The sequence below is a fragment of the Sorex fumeus genome, unplaced genomic scaffold (genome assembly GCF_029834395.1).
Source record: "Sorex fumeus unplaced genomic scaffold, SorFum_2.1 ptg000051l, whole genome shotgun sequence".
Taxonomy (NCBI): Eukaryota; Metazoa; Chordata; class Mammalia; order Eulipotyphla; family Soricidae; genus Sorex; species Sorex fumeus.
The window spans coordinates 33,068,204-33,089,099 of NW_026606108.1; the positions used below are offsets into that span (position 1 = coordinate 33,068,204).

The following is a 20,896-nucleotide window of genomic DNA, read 5'->3' on the forward strand; positions in this document are numbered from 1 at the left end:
AGCCCTGTGTGTGGTCATGAGACCGTCCTTGCTCTGGGGTTTTGTCACAGTGTGTGCGCAGGAATGTGTGTTTCGGGAGGGAGCCCAGAGTCAGGTTCGGGAAGTTCGGGGATGGCAGGTGAGCTGGGGCTCCCAGGGACCCTGACTGCTCCAGGCGAAGGGGTGTGTTTTCCTTCTGATCAAAGATGATTCTGATGCTCGAGGCTTCCTTGATGCTGGCAAGTCAGAAAAGTTTAATTACATGTGTCATTAGGACGGCTTTCTGTAATGGATCTGTGACGGAGTTCATTAACAGAATTCTTAATAGATAAGACAAGACAAATTAATATTTTGTTGCCCAGGAAAGCTTCTCATTAAGAGAGTAGTGGAGAAGTGATTAGTGCGTTGTTGCCAATCAAGGTGTCTCATCTAAGTGACAAGGAGAGGAGCCCCTCACCTCCCTGGCTCTCATGTTCCCGCCCGGGTGTTCTACAGGCTGGTGGGCTTCCTGGTCCGTGGTAATGAAGATGTGCCATGAAGGCTGACTGTCAGCTCTGACAGCAGGGGCTGCGCTACAACGCCTTCATACCTCTGGTGAGGGACGTGGAGATCCCACCCCCCATGAAGTCAGACTCTATCGCGTTCTCCTCGTGGGCCCAGGCCTGGAGCACCTGCTCTGCACGCAGGCACCCAGGGTTAAGTCCTGGGACTGGATGGTTCCCCCAAGGATGGCTGGGAGCAAATTCTGAGCACAGAACTAGGAGTAGCTCTTGAGCTCTTCCTGGCAGGGGCCCTTGAATTGGATGGCCTGGCTGTCTGCTCTCCAGCCTGGTTCCCTCCTCGGAATGTTTCCCTCATGCTCCTGGAGATGGGCTGCCACTGATGAGCATCTGTAGGGGGCTGGCCTGGGGGCACTGTGCCTCTCACACACAGCACCCCCACTCCTACCAGGCAAAACCACAGCTGAGCTGCACTCCTGCAGCTGGCTGACATGCATGCTGGTGTTTGGTCCCCGACTGCAGGCTGAAGGGGCACCCCAGGATCCTATCTGCCGGACTGGGGAGCCTCACTGGGCTGCTGGCTCCTGCTTGCCATGGGGCTAACAGTGGCAGCAATAATAATGAGTGATAATAGCACAGAACGCTATATGCATAGAACCTTCCAAGAACCTCATCATTTCATCCTCACCATAACCAGGAGACAAGAGCTCATGCCCACTCTGCAGAGTGGGGAACTGAGGCTCAGAGCAGACAGCTGTCCTCTTACCAGGCTTAATAAGTGGCAAAGCTGAAACTAAAACCCAGCTCCTGGGGCTGGAGCAATAGCACAGTGGGTAGGGCGTTTGCCTTGCACGTGGCTGACCCGGGTTCGATTCCCAGCATCCCATATGGTCCCCTGAGCACCGCTAGGGGTAATTTCTGAGCGCAGAGCCAGGAGTAACCCCTGTGCATTGCCGGGTGTGACCCAAAAAAAAAAAAACCCAGCTCCTTCTGTCTGTCCCTGCCACAAAGTGCTGCCTCCTGGCCCTACCCTGTAGGGGGCAGGGATGCGTGTGTATGTGCATACATGTGTGTATGTGCACAGGAAGAGAAGGGACATGTGTGTATGGGAATGCATGTGTATGTGCATACATGTATATGTGCATGTACATATGTGTGCATGCATGTGCGTATGCATGTATATATGCACACATGTGCATGAACGCGTGTATGTATATGCATGTCTATGCATGTATATATGTGCATACATGCAGGCGGGGGCATGTGTGTATGTGCATGCATGTGTGTATGCATGTGCATGTGTTTGCATTTACTGTGTGCTTTAATTAAGGACCCCCATCCTTTCTTGTACCTTTGCACGGTGGGTTCTGAGCAGTGCCGGGCCCTGCCTGTTAGCAGGAAGCTGACTTGGCCATGAGCAGCAAGTGTTCCCCAGGAGGTAACGAGAGGCCATTAATCTCCAGTTGCACCCACAATTACCCAAATTGCTAACCTCACTGAGAAAAGTAGAAATGCAATTGAGTTGGTGCTAGAGGCATGTTCGAGGGAGGGGAAAAAACACTCAAAGTAATTTAATTAACTGATGGCAAGTGCATTAAGAGGATTCTGCCTCGGCCTTTCTTTCTGGTGTCTTTAAATAGAACCCCAAGAATTGCCCATGACGCCAGACAGTCCTGAATCCATCACCCCCGCCCAACACAGTGAATGTGGACACTCTACTTTGAGTACCCACCTGTGTGCCCCAACACATGTGTATGCACACCCCTCACTGTCCTCTTTCCGACAGGACACTGCCTGCCCTGGCCAAGACCTGGATGTGCCCTGGTCCCCTAAGGGCCAGATGACAAAACTGCTGGTCATCCTTTTCTGGGCCACAGGTTCTGCTCAGGGACATAGTCCTGTCAGGTGTCAAGGATGGCAGTGGCCCTGCTGCCCAGCTCTGCCAGGTGGGACCTCCAGGGTGGGCCCCTCCTCCCTCTGCTCCCTCCATCTTCTTCAGGGTGCACCCAAGGCCCAGAGAATAGCAGCATCCCAACTTTGGGGGTCCTACAGAGCTCCACACTCTCCCCCCATAAAGCAGTTTCAGGGTGGGAAGACACCCATGGGGCCACGGGGTTGAGCTGCCTTGAGGCAAGCAGCATCCCTGAGCAGGGCACGACTGGTGCTAGTATGCCTCCATAGATGGGGAGCTCACTACCTAGGGTGGCTCCCTCAGGCCTGGTGGCTGGAAGGATGCTTTGGCAAAGTGGCCTGAATATATCTTTTGGGGGTGCACAGAGCCCAGGATAGCTCCTTCTCCGATCACCTCAGTGGTGGTAGCGGGTGCTGGTCACCTGGGTCTTCCTTCTCAGGGCCAAGCTACCCTCTCTGAGGCTGACCTTGAGGATCTAAGGACCCAGGATCTTCACCTGAGACTTGCATGGCTGCAGTTCTGTGAGCAATGGGGAGTCACCTTGGGAGGCCCTATGTGGCCGATATCAACCTGAAGATAGTGGTTGATATTACTATCTTCTAATGTGGGCTTCTGAGAAGCCGTCTCCCCCTCACCTTGTGCCGACCTGGGGCCAGTCAACACCCCTCCGTACTCACGTTTAGTCTTCAAGGGAGTTGCTGCTACTGTGACTTTTCTAACAGATTGACCCATTGAGGGTCGAGTGGATTAAGAAATTGTTCCCCAAAACTGCTCAAAGTCAGAGATCCAGTGTGAGGTGGTGCTGGGGCCCCCACCTGGGCTGCCCAGCTCCCCCAAGTCCAGATTTCCCTGCTGCTTGCCTTAGTCTCATCTCAACCCCACTGTCCGGTCTGGTCCCTGAGCCCTGTCTCACCTGCTCTCCTGTTCTTTTCCCTCCTGCCTGGCCCTGCACCCCACCAGCAGCTCCCCTCTGCCCTCGCAAGGGGACACCTGCTTCTGTGCCCGGCTATCGAGACTGAGTTGCCCCGGGTCCTCTGGCCAGATGATCACTGAGGTTGGAACCTCCAGTGGAGAGCAGCTGTGCCCACCTATGGTGCCTCCCCTTGAGCTGGGGGGCAGGGGCAAGCTGCAACACAGTCCACTCCTCTCACGTCCTACCCCCATGCTAGCTCTTGGCAGAATGGAGCTCTCTAGCCCTACATGTGGGGTCTCCTGGGCATGGGCAGGCTTTTGGCTGCCCCCTTCCCTCTCTCTCAGGGGGTGGCACTCTAATACTCCCAGCACTGCAAGCCCCAAATGAGGCAAGTCAGGACCAAGCGCTGTGGCCTCAGCACGGCACCCGAATTCCCCGCCCCCTTGCTGGTACCTGGGGGCAGTGCCAGCCCCGGGACTCACATTGATGTCTTCCAAGTCCAGGAGGTTGAGGGCCAGCCCGTGGCGCTTCCATATGATGGGGGGCCGCAGGTCTCCATGGATAGCGCAGCTCAGCACCGTGCTCATGCCCACGGTCACAGTGGTCACAAGGACCCTCTCCTCGGGGGCCAGGCTGAGCTGAACCACCTCTGCAGGGGCAAAGGAGAGGGTGTTCAGGCACAGGTCTGGTGTGGGGTCGCCACTCAGGCACCCTCAGAACTGCCCGCGGTGTGGACAAGACAGACAGATGAGACAGACAGGTGGACAAGATGACCAGATGGACCTGTGTCCTGGGGGTGGGGCCAGCACATCTGAAATGCTCTAGGGAGTTTCGGAGCAAAGAGCTCAGGGAGGGGGATTTCTGGGCAATGGACCTAATTCTGGAGTCCAGAACAGAGGCTGCCAAGGTCAGTGGCTGGCCTCTCCGGACCAGGGAGCAGATGTGGTGGTGGGGGGGCTCTAGAGCATAGGCTCGGGGTCTAATGAGGGCTGGGCCTGGCCCGTGAGTGCCCGAGGCCAAGAGTGGGGGTGCTGGTTCCCTGTGCAGAGGTCCATGGCAGGAAGAAGGAGCACATGAGGCGGTGTGATGGATGCGGATGCAGCCACGTGTACTCTCCATGTGCTGCCGTCTGTGGCCCAAGGGTCCCTTCTGTCTGTTGCTGAGGAGTCCCGGGGGCCCTGTAGCAGGCCTGGGCTGGCCACCGCAGGGTGGGGACCAGGGCACCTCCCATAAGGGTAGCTTCTCAGTGAGCTGATAGTCCTGAACCCCAAATTACCTAAGGGAAGGAGAGACAGTCCCCTCCTTTGATGGATGAGTCACACCATGCCTTGGCCCCCGTGATAAGGCTGTATCCCCTGGAAAAGCATGGGACAGGGAACACCCCTCCTTGAAAGAGGAGCTGTGAGGGACAAGGAAGGGACAAAGTTGCTCCAGGAGAGGCACCCCCCACCCCCCGTCCCCACTGTGGTGACCACACAAGGCCAGGCAGCGGTTCCTTCCAGCACCGCCAGAGTCTTCTCTGTTCCTGGGTGACAGGGGGCGGGCAACTCCCCCAAGGTCCCTGGACCCTCCACTTGGGCCATGGGGTGCACTGAAGCTTCCTTTTAGGGGCTGGCAGGGGCTGCCCCTGACCTGGGGGTATCAGAAGGCCCCCTGAGGGGGCGGGCATTGGATTCTGACTGCCAAAAGCTGAGTGTCCAAGCATCCATCCACACACAGTGGCTGGGGATGGAGATGCATAAAGGTTTCATTTTGTGGTGACTCAGGGTGTCGTGATTTTCAGCCGTTGAGTGTGAGACTTGTGGCTGTGCTGCAGCTGGACCCTGCAGTGCAGGAATACCCAGGCGCCGAGACAGTGCTGGGGGCCTGCCCACCGCAGTCCACGATGCTGGGAGTGGAGGGTCATGCACTGCAGGAATCAAACCCAGCTCAGGTGCGTGCCAGTGCCAGCCTGTCTGGTAACTGCCTTGCTATCTCCCGCCCCTGATAAACCTCCTGGTTCTTTCGGATTGTTGTTCGTTTGGGTCACACCTGGCTGTACTCAGGACTTACTCCTAGCTCTACACTCAGGGATACTCCTGGTGGGACTTGGAGACTGTATGGGGATGCCAGGGATCGAACTCGGGTCAGCTGCAAGCAAGGCAAGCACCCTACCCACTCCCCAAAGTGTTTTTCTTGACTAGAAAAGTGAACCTGTCCATCAGCAGGTGGCAGCCTTCCAAGGGCTGAGCACTGAGTTTCCACCTCTGCTCGATGGGGCTGTTGGGAGGCACTGGTGGGTTGGGGGATGGGAGTGGCGCTTGAATCCCTTCTCTGAACTCCTGAGCCCCCCTCCCTCCTATATCAGATGGGGAGGGGGAAGATGGGGGGTGGCAGCTGATCAAAACTTAGACTTTTGCCGCTTGCCCCCAACTCTGATGGGTTAAACCTGGGTTTAACAATGTCTGCTCCACTGAGGTGTTGGGCGGGGCAGGGCCTGCTCACTAGGCTGGACACTGGACTCTCCTTTAAAGCCTGTGCCTGTGCATAGGAGGGCCCCCTCCTGCCTGACACACACACACACACACACACACATACACACACACACACACACACAGGAGGCAGGGTCCCTGACTCAAGCTATATGAACATTCACACTCCCTGGAGGGTCCTGGAACACAGGTGAGCACCGGTGTACTCACAGGCCATCAGCATGCGACTCTGCAGATGTGAGCCTGGCAGCAAATATTTGGATCATTTAAAGTTTAATGAAATGAGTGTTTTATTGGATTTAATTCATGTCAACAGTCCCTAGCCCCTGTGAAGATTCTGAAGGGTGGGATGAACCCATCCCTGATCCCCATCCCTCATCCCATGTTCTCCTGCTCCCCTAGAACCCCCCTCAGAAAGGGACTTCCCAGGGTGGGCCCCCCAGGGGCAGTTCTGGCTTCAAGACAGGGGACCAACCCCACCAGCCTGAGGCTCCAGACTCTGTACCCCTAAACACCCACTCTGCTGGGGACATGCCAAGGGGCCCTGGGTGAGTCCTTCCCCATCCTGGACCTCAGGTGAGCGAGGTCTTTGTAGAATAAAAGGAAAAGGGCCTGGGGCCCCCCACTTTCAGGCTCTGGACTCTGAGCATAAGCTCAAAAAGGGTCCCCCGTGGACAGAATGACTGAGTGGGGACACTAGAGCGTACAGGTGGGCCCCTCTCCTGGATCCTGCTCCAGCTTTAAGGATCTTCTTTGGAAGCTGTTTGGAAGTCAGGAATCCAGGGGTCACTGTGGGGTCTCCATCCTCACATGGAGTACAGGGCTCAGTGTTAGGCACACAGGGGTGGGCTGGAGACTCTGAGGGGCTGACTCCCGGGAAGATGCCCCCTAACCAGAGCAGTGGTTTTACATTGCATTCCTGGTTCCCATCGCTCCTTTTGCATCCTCCCTCCTGTTTTTGACATGGAAGGTGGGGGGAGCCTCCTAAAGGTACAGGGGACCCAGGGGCCACTCTTGGTGAGACCAGGTCCAGCTGGGCACGTCTCAGGGTTCAATGTTTCCAGTCTTGTGGTGGTGCCAGGGATGTCCCTGACCCCCTCCTCCCTCAATTCTGGCAGCTGGGAGAGAGGCGGCATGGCAGATGCGCGTGGAGTCCCCACCACCAGGCCAGGGTTTCAGTTCTGTAGGTGCTATTTCTCACGCTAATCCAGGTTCAAAAAGACGACCCCAAACCCACCAGCATGTGCCATCCAGAAGGATCCCATGCTCAGGGCCTGGGAAATTTCTCAAATCTTAGCCAAGTTGCTGTGAGCTTCCTGGAGTCAGCAACACACTCACAGAACACATCCCTGCCATCTTGCCTCTTCTCTGGTGACATTCCTGGTGTCTCATGCCCACAGTCAGTGTGTGCTGGACGTGGGAGCAGACCAACCTGAGGGCCAGCCTGGAGGTCAGGGCAGAGAGCCAGGCCTGGCATGGAGGTGCATGAATGGCCACAACTCCTTTCCATGCTCGGCTCCTTAGGAACTGGCTTCCCCTGCTATAAACCCTGAAGGTGGCCAGGGCCTCCCTAAGCCAGCGTCCTGCTCTGTCCTGCACCTGTGAACAGGGTCACACAGGGAAAGGGTGAGGTTGTCACAGGCAGGCAGATAGGGACACCCCCTCCTCTTCCACTCATGCCATTGAGCTCCTGGGAATAATAAAACCAACTAAACCCGAGGCTGCCAGGATCCACCTTGTGGGAAACGAGGCCTGGTAAGACCATTAATTGGAACAGGAAGAGGCCCAGAGAAAGTTGGATCCACTCAGAGGAGCTCCAGCAGGAACAAGGTCAGGAAAGGAACTTCAGCGAAGACCTTCCACTGCTCCCAACTCTTCCCCTTGGCAACCACCCTAGCAACAGACATTGACCTAGGTAAAAGCTCCACCTGGGGCAGGTTGGGAGAAACCTACAAAAGCCAACTTGGAGCAAAGGAAGCACATGCCTGTGACGCCCGTGCTCATGTGTGACCGGGAGTGAATGCTACCCCATTTCCTCTGTTGAGACTGGACTTTCATATCTTCATACAACCAGCAATGTGTGCTGGTTCTCTCTCTGTCTCTGTCTCTCTGTCTCTGTCTCTCTCTGTCTCTCTGTCTCTCTGTCTCTGTCTCTCTCTGTCTCTCTCTCTCTCTCTCTCACTCTCTCCCTGCCCCTCTGGAGAAGCCTGTGTTCTCTCTTGAGCGTATCTTTCTCTCTGTCTATCTTGCTCTCCCCTTCCTCAGAACTTCTAGACAAAACCTGTTTTTACTTCATTGCTCCTCTCATCCTGAAATTCTTTTCTGAGAAAAGCGGGGACCTGAAAGGCCTGGTAAGGCCTAGGACTGACTTTGATTTCCTGCAAAGAGTAAGGCTCACAGAAGACTCTTATCGGTCCCAGGTTTCCCAGCCATTTCGGGCGGCAGAGATGGAGAGAGAAAAAGGGGCAGATCTCCTTCTCCAGTCTGCTGCCTCTCCCCTCCCCACTTCACATGAGTCACCTGGAGACCACCACCATCATCAAGGGGGACAGAAACAACGATCTGTGCTCACTGCTGCCCTAGTGTCCCACATCTCCCAAATGCCACAGCTCAGCCAGCAGTTATAGGGAGCGGCTCTGTGTATTTGTGTGTGTGTGTGTGTGTGTGTGTGTATTGTGTGTATATTGTGTGTGTGTGTGTATGTGTGTGATGGTGGAGGTGTTGCTTTGCGCTATCTGGCTTTCATTAAGGCCTCTGTAGAAACAGGAGGGAAGTGCGGCCAGGCAGAGTTGGACTCTGCCTCCAGATCACTGTGCTTTGCCTTTGGGGGTACCCTGTAATACAGGGGGCTCAGAGCCAGCCTGTTTGGCACATAAGCACATCTTATTCTTTCTGAATAGTGGATTCCACTTTCCTGCCACTGTCCCCTTCCTCCACTGGTTTCCTTCTGGAAAGCACAATGCGCACGCTCACCAGTCATCACCTGTAGATCCTCCAGGAACTGGCACTTCCAATTGGCTTAGGTGGCCTGGCAGCTGCAGCTGTTATTTCAGCTCAGTTATCACTGCTCGCTGGTGTAAACAAACACCCTTGCACGCTGCAGACGGAGACCTCTCACGACAGCCCCTGTTTAGCCCCAGCACTGGCTACATTCCGAACGCATGGGAGGGACTTAAATCATAGGTGCAAGTAAGAAAATAATTCAGGTCCTGCCCATTCTATAATGACTTTAACTTGTTTGTCCCCCCCTCCCCTCCTTGCTGTTCTGATGTCCCGAGGTCACACACACACACATGGCCTGATGCTGAATTGTGTTAGGCCCCTGTGGGATGGAGCTGGGGATGGACCTCAACCCCGTGCTTGCAAGGCCAGTGCTCTGCTACTGAGCCATCTCAGGTCCCTTAGTAATCACTCACCAAGCACCTGCTGAGTGCCAGGGTACAGGGGGACACTCTGGCCAGCAGAGCAGATCAGTGTCTGCTAACCTGGAGCTCAGTCTAGCAGGGAGGACAAGCATGAAAGAGGGAGCTTATATTGGGGGAGGAGCATGTGGTGCCGGGGATTGAACCCCAGTACCTCCACATGTGAAGCCTGGGCCCAGCCCTTTGAGCCATCTACCGAGCTCTGATAGAAAGGATTTTGTGCCCAGGAGGTGGGGTCTGATGTGCACACTCAAAGGGACCCTGGCTGCTGTGTAAACTGTTGTTTACAACAGTCTGTTGGCTGTGAGTGAGGAGGGGATGTTGGGCGGTTGCTTAGGAGGCAGGAGAGTGGCTCGGGTACAAGCTGTTCAGGAGATGGGGGGAGAAGAGGGACACATGGGACCCACAGTTTGCAAGGTAAGGGCAGTGACAGTGGTGCCCCTCTTGCTCAATGTGGCTCCATGTTGGGAGGAAAGCTGGAAAGAACTGTCTGGGGGGTCCCCCCACCTCTTCCCCCCTCCCCCCCCGCTAGCACACTTGGGTCTGCACTGATGGCCTCTAAGACTTCCTAAGGCATGTGATCATTTGACCGAGAGGTGGATGACATGCTCTGGGTTTCTCGGCTGAATGGGATTTGAAGATGGCTTCTAGCTGGTAGTAAAAGAAGAAGCCTCAGTTTAGCCCTGCCAGCTGCTGTGAGCAGTCCTGTTTTTGACTGCCCCCCGCCTTTTTTGGTGCCACACTTGCTGATGTTCATGGGTTTCTCTTGGCTCTGCACTCAGGAATTATTCTGGGTGGGCTCATGACCATATGGGAAGTCAGTATTGAACCTGGGTCCACCATCCAAGGCAAATGCCCTTCCCACTATACTATCAGGGGGCCTATATTCTACATTTTTCACTTCCTGCAAATTCCTGGATGCTTTCTGATAATTGGGAAGTTAAAACTTCATAAATTTTGCCCCAGAATTTAGGCTTACCAGAGGCTAAGATAACGGGCACATGTCCAGATAGTCCTGTGGGATCCTTGCATTCTCTGTAACATTCTTGTCAATGGATAATAAGTGCAAAGAGCCCAATTTTCACTTAAAAGGGCCTACAGAAAAAAGAAATCCTTGTCTTTAACTTCTCTGCATTCTCTGCAACACAAAGACCCAGTTTTCCTATTAAAACTCCACAAAACTAGCCATAGTTAACTTAGTCCTATAGTAAGTGATCCTATAGGAAGGATCCTTCAGAAGGAAGTTCTTTTTTCTTTCTCTTCTACTTCACAATTAACTTTCCTACTTTTCAACTCTGAGTCTAGTACCTTTATTATTCAATATTTTCATTCTTGAAAATACTGAAGGTCTGGGAGCTGCAAACCGGCACAGAGCACTGCTGTCACCACGCCTGCACCACCAACACCCCTGTCACTTAGCATGAAGTGACCAGACCAGGAAGATGGTCAGTTAAGCTCCCTCTCCCCACACCCCTGGGCCTCTCCCAGGAGGAGGAGCTCCTTGTATCTGCAAAGCGCCTCGCCTTGCCCTGCACCATGGAGGAATCACTGCGGGGCTCCCTGGGTCACCCTCAGGCTCTGCTGCTGACACCCAGCTTGGGGGTGCCTCAGTGCAGGTTGGGGGGTCTAGAGCAGAGAGAGCCTCAGGAAAGTGGGTGTCATAAGCTCCTGAATGGTGAATGGCGGGCGGGAGGTGAGGAAGCTGCTTCTGCCTTTGGGATCTTTATCTCTCTGTCTTTGTGTGTGTGTGTGTGTGTGTGTGTGTGTGTGTGTGTGTGTGTGTGTGTATGTGCGTGCATGTGCACACGCTCTGAACCACCCTCTGGGGAGCACTCCCATGTGTGCCTTGCCCATGGACAGATCTCAGCGTGTGAGACATATCTCCCGTCTCCTCTGAGCCTGTCATCTGTCAGTCTGGAAGTCTCATCCTGACCCACAGCAAATTGCCTCTGGCTGCTGTGCCTACGTGGTGCCGGGCCTGTGGCAGCTGCGGGCTGGCTGAGTGAGTGGTCCATTTTAGGGATGAATGAGCCCCAATCTCATCCGCCGCGCCTATCTTTACAATTACAACCAAACCTCCTGTGTGTCTTCTGAATCTGTCCCGCTTTCTCCCTCCCCTCCAAGGTGGCTCCCTCCTGGGCATGGCCTCATTACAGGGGTCAGTGGCAGCCACGTCCTGGGGATGGCTTCAGGGACACCTCCACAGGCAGGCCTTCCCCCCCGCCCCCCCCCCCCCCACACCTTAGGACTCTCTTCGCAAGTGCCCAGTCCTTCCCACACTCACAGTTTCCAGGGAGGGGCTCAGTGTGGTTTAAACACCCTTCCCCAGCTCCAGCTCTGACTGGGAAAGCTGGTGGGAAACTCCCGAGAGGGTCTGATGCCCATCTCACCCACTTTTGGGGATTTAAGGGGTGTAGCTGTTGCCAGGATTTAGAGCTGACTCCAGGTGCCATCTTAGCACACCAACAGCCCTGGCCCAGAGACTCCAATTGCATCCCAAAATGGATTAGTGTTATACACCCTACCCACTATGCTATGGCTCCTGCCCCAAAATGAGCACTGTCTGTAGCACTGTCCTCCCGTTGTTCATCGATTTGCTCGATGTGAGACTTGTTACTGTGTTTGGCATATCAAATATGTCACGGGTAGCTTGCCAGGCTTTGCCATGTGGGCGAGATACTCTCGGTAGCTTGCCGGACTCTCTGAGAGGGGCAGAGGAATTGAACTCGGGTCGGCCATGTTGGCTGCGTGCAAGGCAAACACCCTACCTGCTGTGCTATTGCTCCAGCCCCGCTATGTGTCTGCCCCTAGCAGAAGGCTTGAATGGTGGGGGGAAATTTCGAGCAGAACAAATGCCCCAAATTAGAGAGAGAGTATTGGGGAAATTGTCTGCCATAGAGGCAGGGTAAGGACTGGGATGTAGGTAGTGGAAAATGTGCACTGGTGGAGGGATGGGTGTTTCATCATTGGCTGAATTTCAAACGTGAAAGCTTTGTAACTCTATCTCATGGTGATACAACTAAAAATAAAAGTAATGTGGAGTTCATGCCCAATTCAATCAGCTTAATCAATGGCTAAACAAACAGCAGTACTCCTACATTATTATAAAAAAAAAAAAAAGATTCAAGGCTGGCTCCAGGTCTGGCCCTGGAGCAGGAAGGAACTCCAAAGACCCCAGGAACCACCTGAGAACTCCCCTGCTGGGTTTGGAACTTTGGGGTGGGGGTGGGCTCACAGCTCCACTCACTGGGGACTCATAGCTGGGGAGTGGGAATGCGGGCAGATAGGCTTGGTTACCTGGGATCCCTGTAGGCCTCCCTGAGGCCACTGGCAGGCCTGTGCCCAGGTGGATGGGGGACAGAGACTTAGATGGCAGTGCCTGCCTTTTCCAATGGGGTAGGAGGGAGAGGTTTCAGGACAGAAAAGTTCCAGGATAGAACCAGAACCTCATCCTCAAGCAGGAAACACATCCAGACAGAGCACGTCACTTCTGAGCTAACTGAGGTGACCATGAGCCTCTCAAAGCTATCAGGGAGGATGAGGGAGGCCCCGGGGGTGGACACCACTGCTCCAGGCAACATGGGGCAAGTGATGTTCCTCTACCATGTGCTGACTGTGGTTCTGGTTCCACATAAGTTTATGACTGAGGAGGTGGGGTTACTGCAGGGCCATCTGTGCCGTTGGCAGAGCAGGGGGTGGGCACACCTGAGGCTTGAACAGGGGTCAGGCATGGCTTCCCACCTGTGTGGGGTGCTCGAGTTGAGGCTGGGACTACAGCCCGATCCACGCAGGACCACCCCAGGCCCAGTGTCTGTGTCACTGGGGGCTGGGGAAATGGTGCCAGACCTGGGGGTGCCAGCACGTCACATGTGTGAGGCCTGAGCACTGTCAGGGTGACCATGGGGGACCCTAATATGTCCGATCCCAGTTGGCCAGGTCTCACTGGGGGTGGGGGCTGCCCCGCCGGAGGACTGCTTGGAAGCCCCCCACCCTGAGCAAACAACAACAGAACAAAACAGGCTCTGAGGTGTGAGTGAGACACAGAAGATGCTGCACGTAGATACCGCAGGGCCAGCACTGCCTGGAGTGGCAGATCGCCCTCCCAGGCCCTGACCTATATGCAGGGCTGTCACCCAACAGGGCGGTCCTTCTGCAACTTGGACTCCCCCATCTGTGCCAAGTGACCCTCCTTGCTTCTCTTCCCACCCCAGTCAAGCCCAGCATCTCAGCTGCTGCCCTCCCCACCCAAGGCAGTGAGGAGGGAGTGGCTGTCGGGCTGTTCAATCTTTCCTTGACTCTGGAAACCAGAAAACAAAAAGAAGACAGACAGAGGAATGCGGTTCCTCCGGGAGCCTCGTGTGAATGTGTCTGATGGACCTGAACCAGAGCCAGTTACCATATTGTCTGTGGTGGTGAACCCAGATTCAACCTGGCAGGGCTTGAGCACCCCATGCAGAGCTGCTGGACCCAGAGAATGGCCCAAAGCATCACATTCCAGCCTTGAATAGATGTCACTGTCTGACTCATAGAGATAGTTGGGAAACCTACTGACATGACCTGATGGGTTTTAGGTGAGGAAACCAGCCTGAATAACAAGCTGGTGACTGACCCTCAATCATGAAAATATCAGTACGGGTATCTGTGTGTGCCCCAAAGAAAGCTAAGCTGCCCCCGCCCCCAGGTTAATCTTTCAACTTAACATACAGCTATATAAAGTCAGCATAAATTACTCTGAAACAATACACTAGGTTTGACTCTGGAACTCTTGGGGGTTAGAGGCACCAACCTCCCACTCCCACACGGTTGAAAATTCATGTATAGCTTTTGATTCCTCCACGAAGTTTACACTAATAGTCTGTTGTCATTCCAAAGCCTTACTGATGACACAGTTGATTAGTGCTTATTTTATGTGTTGTTTGTAATATATACAGTGTAATTACTAGAAAGTGAGCTGGAGAAAAAAATGCTAAGAAAATGATAGGGAAGAGAAAATAATTCATAGCACTGCAGAGTATTTCTGGATACTGTTGGTTGATGTGATGGGGTGACAGGAAGATCAATGGTAAGTGGCCCACACAGTTCAAACTTGTGCAGTTGGGGTGTGTTGCCTTTCTTTCTTTCTTTCTTTCTTTCTTTCTTTCTTTCTTTCTTTCTTTCTTTCTTCCTTCCTTCCTTCCTTCCTTCTTTCCTTCCTTCCCTCCCTCCCTCCCTCCCTTTCTTTCTTTCTTTCTTTCTTTCTTTCTTTCTTTCTTTCTTTCCCTCTCTCTGTTTCTTTCTTTCTATTGACTTTTTGGGTCACACCTGGTGATGTCCAGGGGTTACTCCTGGCTCTGCACTCAGGAATTACTCCAGGCAATGCTCAGGGGACTATATGGGATGCTGAAGATTAAACCTGGATCAGCCATGTGCAAGGCGAAGGCTCTCCCCACTGTACTATTGCTCCGGTCTTCTGTTGCTTTCAAGATGGAAATGAAACAGCCATCAGGGGCATGTGGCTGTCTCAGATGGGGTCTGTAAAGATTCACACTCATTTGGGCTCTGGAGGAAGTCTGATGATCAGATCCAAGCCTCCCCCACCCCCTTCCATCTAAGGTTCACTGGACATGTAGCTGTCTTCACATTTAGCCTTTACAGATGTTGGTGTCTGCAGAATTCCACAAAGCATGGTGGCATCTTGTGGGGGGTGCTGACTGCAGAGATGATGGCAGAGGTGGTTGGGATGTGGAAGAGCACTGGCTCAGGGAGCATGATAAGTGTCAGGCTCAGAGTTAAGGTGCTGGAGACCATCTGTCATTCCCTCACTCCCAGCTTCCAGCAGAGCGCTCTGACCCATGCCATGGCTGCTCATTTTCAAGCCTTCCTTCAGGTCAACCTTCCCTGAGAGCCCTGAACTCCACCAATGTGTGCGTGCTTTGAGCAGTGCTTCCTGCACCACCCAAGAGACTGGCTAGACTGAGGGATTTCATGGCGTGTTTTCATGATGGATGGCAAATGAACAGTGACCCCAGGTATGAGGTGCTGAGCTGACACTGGCAAAGCACAATCATGCATTTCACGCAGCCCGATTTTCCTCCTTAAATCACTGCGCTGTCGTTTTTATGAGGCAGATCCAGCGATTGAGGCCACGGGACTGTGAAATGTCATATCAAGAAGCCAATAAGGAAAAAAAAAAACCAACTAAGTTGCAGGGAACGTACATTAGCATTTCCAAAATGCCTGGCTGCATTCGCCTGTGGTTCTTTCTCTGTTTTGGGCCCTGAAAACCTGGATTATTGGAGCCTGTCATCAGGAGATAGACCCATGGGATGCATTCACATTCCCCTGCCCCCCAAACAGCACAGTGGCTAAAGGGCTAATGGTGGTGAAGTAGATCCCAGGTTCAACTTGGCAGGGGTCCAGCACCCCAGACAGGACACTTCTGACCCAAGGTCCAAGCCTGCATTGGGGTTCAGTGGGCACAGCCTCCAGGATGGGTGGCTCATTCACAATGGCCTGGGTCTCCCTGGGTCTCAGAGACAGGGAGGCTCTAGAGAAAATTACTCCTGTCTTTGCAGCTCAAACCCTCAGCTCTCTGGGGTCACCCTACATCCTCATGGGGAACAGCCCATGGAAGATTTGCTTCTGGCCTGGACTCTGGGGCCTGAGTTGGCCCCTGCCCCGCCATGGGGTGGAGGCTGATGTGGGAGGAAGGTCCTCGAGTCATGCGCTCACTTCTCTCTTTTGGATAGCTATGGGAAGGCCATTCTTTTCTGTGCCTCTGAATTTGCCAAATTGGGGAAGATGGATCCAGTGCCCTGCAGCTGATTAGACGGAACCACTGAGACAATTGCAGCACTTTATCTGGAACTTTTCAGAAGGCTGACTTTTTCTTTAGCAGCCTTGGACTTAAATGTAATCCCGTGGCACGATGTTCCAGCATTATGTGCTTCAAAATGGGTCTGGTCAGCACTTCCACTCAGGGAATATATTTTCTTTTGAGAAGAGGCCTCTGCTGGGCTTCCTCAGCCCTGGCTGAGGAAACATTGGCTTCTCTATCCCCCTAGGGGGCTGGGGAGCCAGCACGGTGGAGAGGGGTACCAGAAGTCCTAAGCTTAACAACAACAACAACAACAATAAGAACAGGAGCTGGAAAGATAGTACAGTACACAGCTTGCCTTGCACATGGCTGACCTGGGTTTGACCCCCACATTGGCCCCCAAAACCAAAAAAAAAGTGAAAAATAGAAACAACAACAAATGCCCTTATTTTAAAGTATGAGTCCAGCAAGTAGAACTCTTCTGGGATTTGAACTAGATCCTTAATGAGTTTTTATTTGGTTTTGTTTCATTTTGGTTTTGGGGTTACACCTGGAATTGCTCAGGGCTTATCCCTAGCTCTGCATTCAGAAATCACCATGAGAGGACTCAGAGGACCATAAGAGGTGCCAGGGATTAAACCCGGGCCAACCCATGCAAGGCAAATGCCCTACCCGAGAGACTATTGCTCCTGTTCTTGGTGACAGAGTCCTCGAGAGTTTTTCTGAGAGCCAAACAAAACTTTCCACTGTTTTCATAATAACAGCTCAATAACTTTCCTAATAACAGCTCAAGCCATAACCTGAATTTTTATGCAACTAATTATGAGTGTAACTTGGGCATGAAAGATTTATATGATCAGAAAAGAAACGACCCGTGTTATCTCTGGGCAGGCAGGGGGATGCGTCTGGGCAGGAAGTTAATCAGTTTTCTAGGTCAGACAGAAGGCATCCGTGGGCCACAGGCTAGGGAGGCCAGGGGCTGAGGGACAGAGGGGGCAGTGCAAGGGGAGACTCCCTCCGCTGCTCGCTCCTCCTGCACCCTGCAGCAAGGCTGCAGAACCCCCACTTTCTCTGAATATACGGCATTTTCTCTCCTACTTCCTAAGGCTCAGGAGTCCAACTCACAGGGCTGAGCAAAGGAAAGAAGGAGGAGGGGCCCAGTGATGGATAAGTAGGGGGTGTCACAAGAAGTGGGGAGCACTGGGAGGTTTCATTTCTGTGGAGCATGGCAATGGGCACTGGAGCAGATAAGACCCGACCTTGTAAAGTGGTCCTGAAGCAAGGACCCTCAGAAGGGAGTAATTGGACAAAGTTAGCAAAACAGGGTGTCAGCACCAGGTGTCAGACCTTGAGCCTCACTCAACCTCCTAGTCACATGTGCCTAAGACACAGAAATTGTCACGTATGCTTAGCATGTCATCCTAATGGCAGCATCTAGCCTTGATTGGGATTGGACCAGGGCAAAGCAGAGTAGGAAAGGTGATAGGCCCATAATGCTAAACTTTATGTGACTGGATCTTTCTGTAAGCCGAGACAGACCCTCTATGAAAATTGCAATAAAGTGAGCCACCATCAGCTGCTCCTGGGGCGTGTTTCTCCACACACCCATCATCCTTCCCCCCACGTCTGCTCAAACCCAGTGCACAGCGTGTCTGGGCACCATGGGGAAAAACAGTTTCCCAACACATTTCAGTTCAAAGCAGAAAAAGAAAATGACCAATGTGGCCTTTTCTGAAAGTCCACGAGTCAGGGATGAAGTGTTGGCTACACAACAAGCCATTGCCCTCACTCTATCGCTGCAGGAAGAGCTGCTGGCCGGGTGGGAGAGTCAGGACTACAGGAGTGGGGATGCATGAGAGGTTAGGGCCATGAATGGCATGTAGTTACACGGCCCTCTGCCTGGGCCCCAGGCGGATTCATATATACAGGCTTGTTCATTTACTCAGCATTATGTTTAATCATTTAATTTCGCAAGTTTTCAGATCTTTTAATCATCCTAATATTCTTCTTATTGCAACATATTACTAAGCCGTTAGTTCAATTCAATTAAAAAGCGTCATCCAGAAGTAATTTATTCTACGTGCGTCGTTAAGTGGGTACCCCAGATATGTCTGCATTTTAGAGGAATCATAATTCTTCCAGTTTATTAGTCTGTGAACGACCGCACTGTGTTCACACCAAGGCTGGCTGGGTGAGCTGCCAGGGACTCTGCGCACAGAGGTGGCCAAGTTGCTGGGACTGTCTCTCTCCAGTTGGAGCTAACGTGAGGGAGAGAATACGGCAGCTTCAGTCATCGTTGGAGGCTCGGGGGGACTTTCTGATTCTGATTGTATTTGTAAGGGCACAGTCTCAGAGTTCCCTTGGTGCTGTGGACATAGAAACTTGTGCCACAGGCCCCTGGGGCTGGGCGGGAAAAGCACCTCCCATCAGAGAAGGTCAGCCCCTTCTCCCGGGTCAGAACTGTAACTTTCCCATAGGACTCAGGGTATGGATCCTCTGATCTTGCCCAAGGAGAACCGTCAGAGGGCTGCCTGGGAAAAAAGCAATGCAGTGCCCATTAAATATAAGGCCACATGGGTCTGTGCAAATTCCCGAGCAGTTACATGAAAGGTTGGCGGAACATATGTGTCACTGATCTCTCCATGATTCCACTTCATGGAGTGTATGAAGAAGGTGTGGTTTACATGCATGAGGAGACATGACTCAGCTATGAGGGAAAGAGAAAGATAAGATGAAACTTTACTTTTGGCTACCATGCTGGTGGCATGGTGGGTGGGTGGGTCGTGCTAAGTGGAATGAATGGAAAGGGGAAAGACAAATGCAGGATTGTCTCACTCAAGTTTTGAGCTCCTAGGAAACTGAGTGAGAGAGCAGAAGCATCTGTGAAACCAGCCCTGGGACTGGGACAACAGAGCTGAGGTGGCCAGCGAGGCAGGGGGAGAGGAACCGACGGTGGAGGGGGCGAGTTTGGCATGGGACATACACTCTGAAGGGTCGTGAAGTTGTACCCCAAAACATAGTCATGTAAACAATTGTTTTCTCGATAAAAGGTCACTTCCTTATGCAGCTGATGTAATAGATGCTCCACCATGCCTTGGGCCGGCTCCCCTCCCTGGAACCCCGTCTTTTTTCAGATAAGTAGTGCCTGTGGAGTGGTGAATTGGGGTGCAGCTCCAGAGGCCCTGGGAAGGACCCTGCAAAGCCAGGCTGGGCTCCTCACTCTTTTCCTACCCGAAGTTCAGGGGAGGGGTGCAGCCTGGGATCAGGGTTACCTGGGGGATCTCCCTGGGAGGTTTTCTGCTTCCATGGGGCATTGCTGCTTTCTGAGGGCCCAGGAAGGGGTGGCTGATGGAAAGGAAGGAGCCATGACAAAGGCGCCCCTCAACCCATGTTCTTGTCCCTAGCTCTTGGCATAGCCAAAGGAAAGCCAGGAGGAACAGCACAGCTGGGAGCAGGACCCACAAGTCTCCCTCGGGAGGGGCAGGAGCACATGGGGAGCAGTGGACAGGGGGCAGTCCCTGTGCTCCCAATAGGAGACCAGCCCCAAGCACTGACTGCCAAATTCAGGAAGGAAGCTTGGTTCTTAGTCTGCGTGTTCCCCAAAGCAAGTGCACACGATTACATCTCACAGTCTTGGAGATGAGTGCCCTTAGGATTGTCGGATGCACTTTCCTGCCCAAATGTTCCATTTACTTCGGCAGCACCCTCAGCCCAGCCAGGGACTGGGGGACCTGCCAGCAGAGATAAAACCTGAGTCTGGGCCAGTCACCAAGAGCCATTTTCCACACCCTAGAATGCAGAGGGTGAGTGCTCTGGGCCCTGGGTCTGTCCACTTGCTGCATAGTCTTGGGACATCAGTACTAGACCTCAGGGAGACTTCCCCAGCCTTGCGGGCTCTTACAGAATCCTATGCATACTAATATGCCCCTTTTGGAAAAAGCCTAAAGGTGCTGTTTCTCAGTAGTGCAATGAAAGGAAGGAAGGAAGGAAGGAAGGAAGGAAGGAAGGAAGGAAGGAAAGAAGGAAGGAAATTAGCCACTCCCTGTGAGCTTCTAATCCACAAGAGCATCAGCAGCTCCACATTCTGTTAACTCAAACCCCAGCCACTGCCACAGACTTAAGTGATTTCACAGAAACATCAATGTTCTACCCAGCCATATTTTAACTCTTGTTATGCTAAGAGACATTCAGACTGTCCAGGGGTGTGGTGCAGACAGCTGGTCCTGGGTGAGAGAGAGGTCAGTGTGTTGAGTCTTCCCACAGATCTGGAAGACTCATTCCCCTGGCAGTGCTCCCTTCCTCCTCTGCCCACCCCCCTCCAACCCCTTGCTGAGACATCTCCCCCCAGAGCACACTTTGGACTCAGGAGCATGTCTAGAGCAACACCAAGCATGCCGTGGCCTCTCCTGGCTCTGGTGAGTGAGGGAAACTTTGGAAGGACAAGGACAGATGAATACCTAGTGATAGTAGCTGGCAGGATTCAGTCAGCTGGGTGGCTGGACGTGGTGCAGATACTGGTCCAAAACCAAACACCCACAACTAAGTGTCTTAAGATAGCCACAGCCGAGCGTGAAGCTCCCACAGGCCCCCTGGGTGCTGGCTCCTGAGCTGCTCAGTCCGCGAGGCCAGCCCTGACTCTGACTCTGCACTGCAGCATTCAAGGCTCTCCCAAGAAACTTCCATCTCTGCCTCCCAGATGAGCAAGGGGCCAGGGAAATGCAGCAGCTGCTGGAACGAGCTTAGCAGCGGTCCGACGGCATAACCTGGAGGGAGGGATGGTCCCTGCCCCACTGGAGGGCAAGTCATGGCCGTCCCCAGAATGGCTCTAAGCTGCCCCTGAGTTGCACGAGGAGCGCTGACTTGGTTTTCTGAAAACGGCACCATTTGCCCCATTAAATTAATG

The 20,896-nt window shown here is 53.2% G+C and overlaps 1 protein-coding gene across 1 annotated transcript in view; it reads right to left on the bottom strand.

The window, feature by feature from the left end:
• Positions 1-20,896, bottom strand: part of FSTL4 (follistatin like 4) — a 304,947-nt gene that overhangs the window by 44,667 nt on the left and 239,384 nt on the right. Inside the window, exon 7 of the mRNA XM_056124385.1 lies at positions 3,787-3,953. Within this exon, the coding sequence (XP_055980360.1) occupies positions 3,787-3,953 (167 nt within the window). The remainder of the gene's footprint in view (positions 1-3,786; positions 3,954-20,896) is intronic.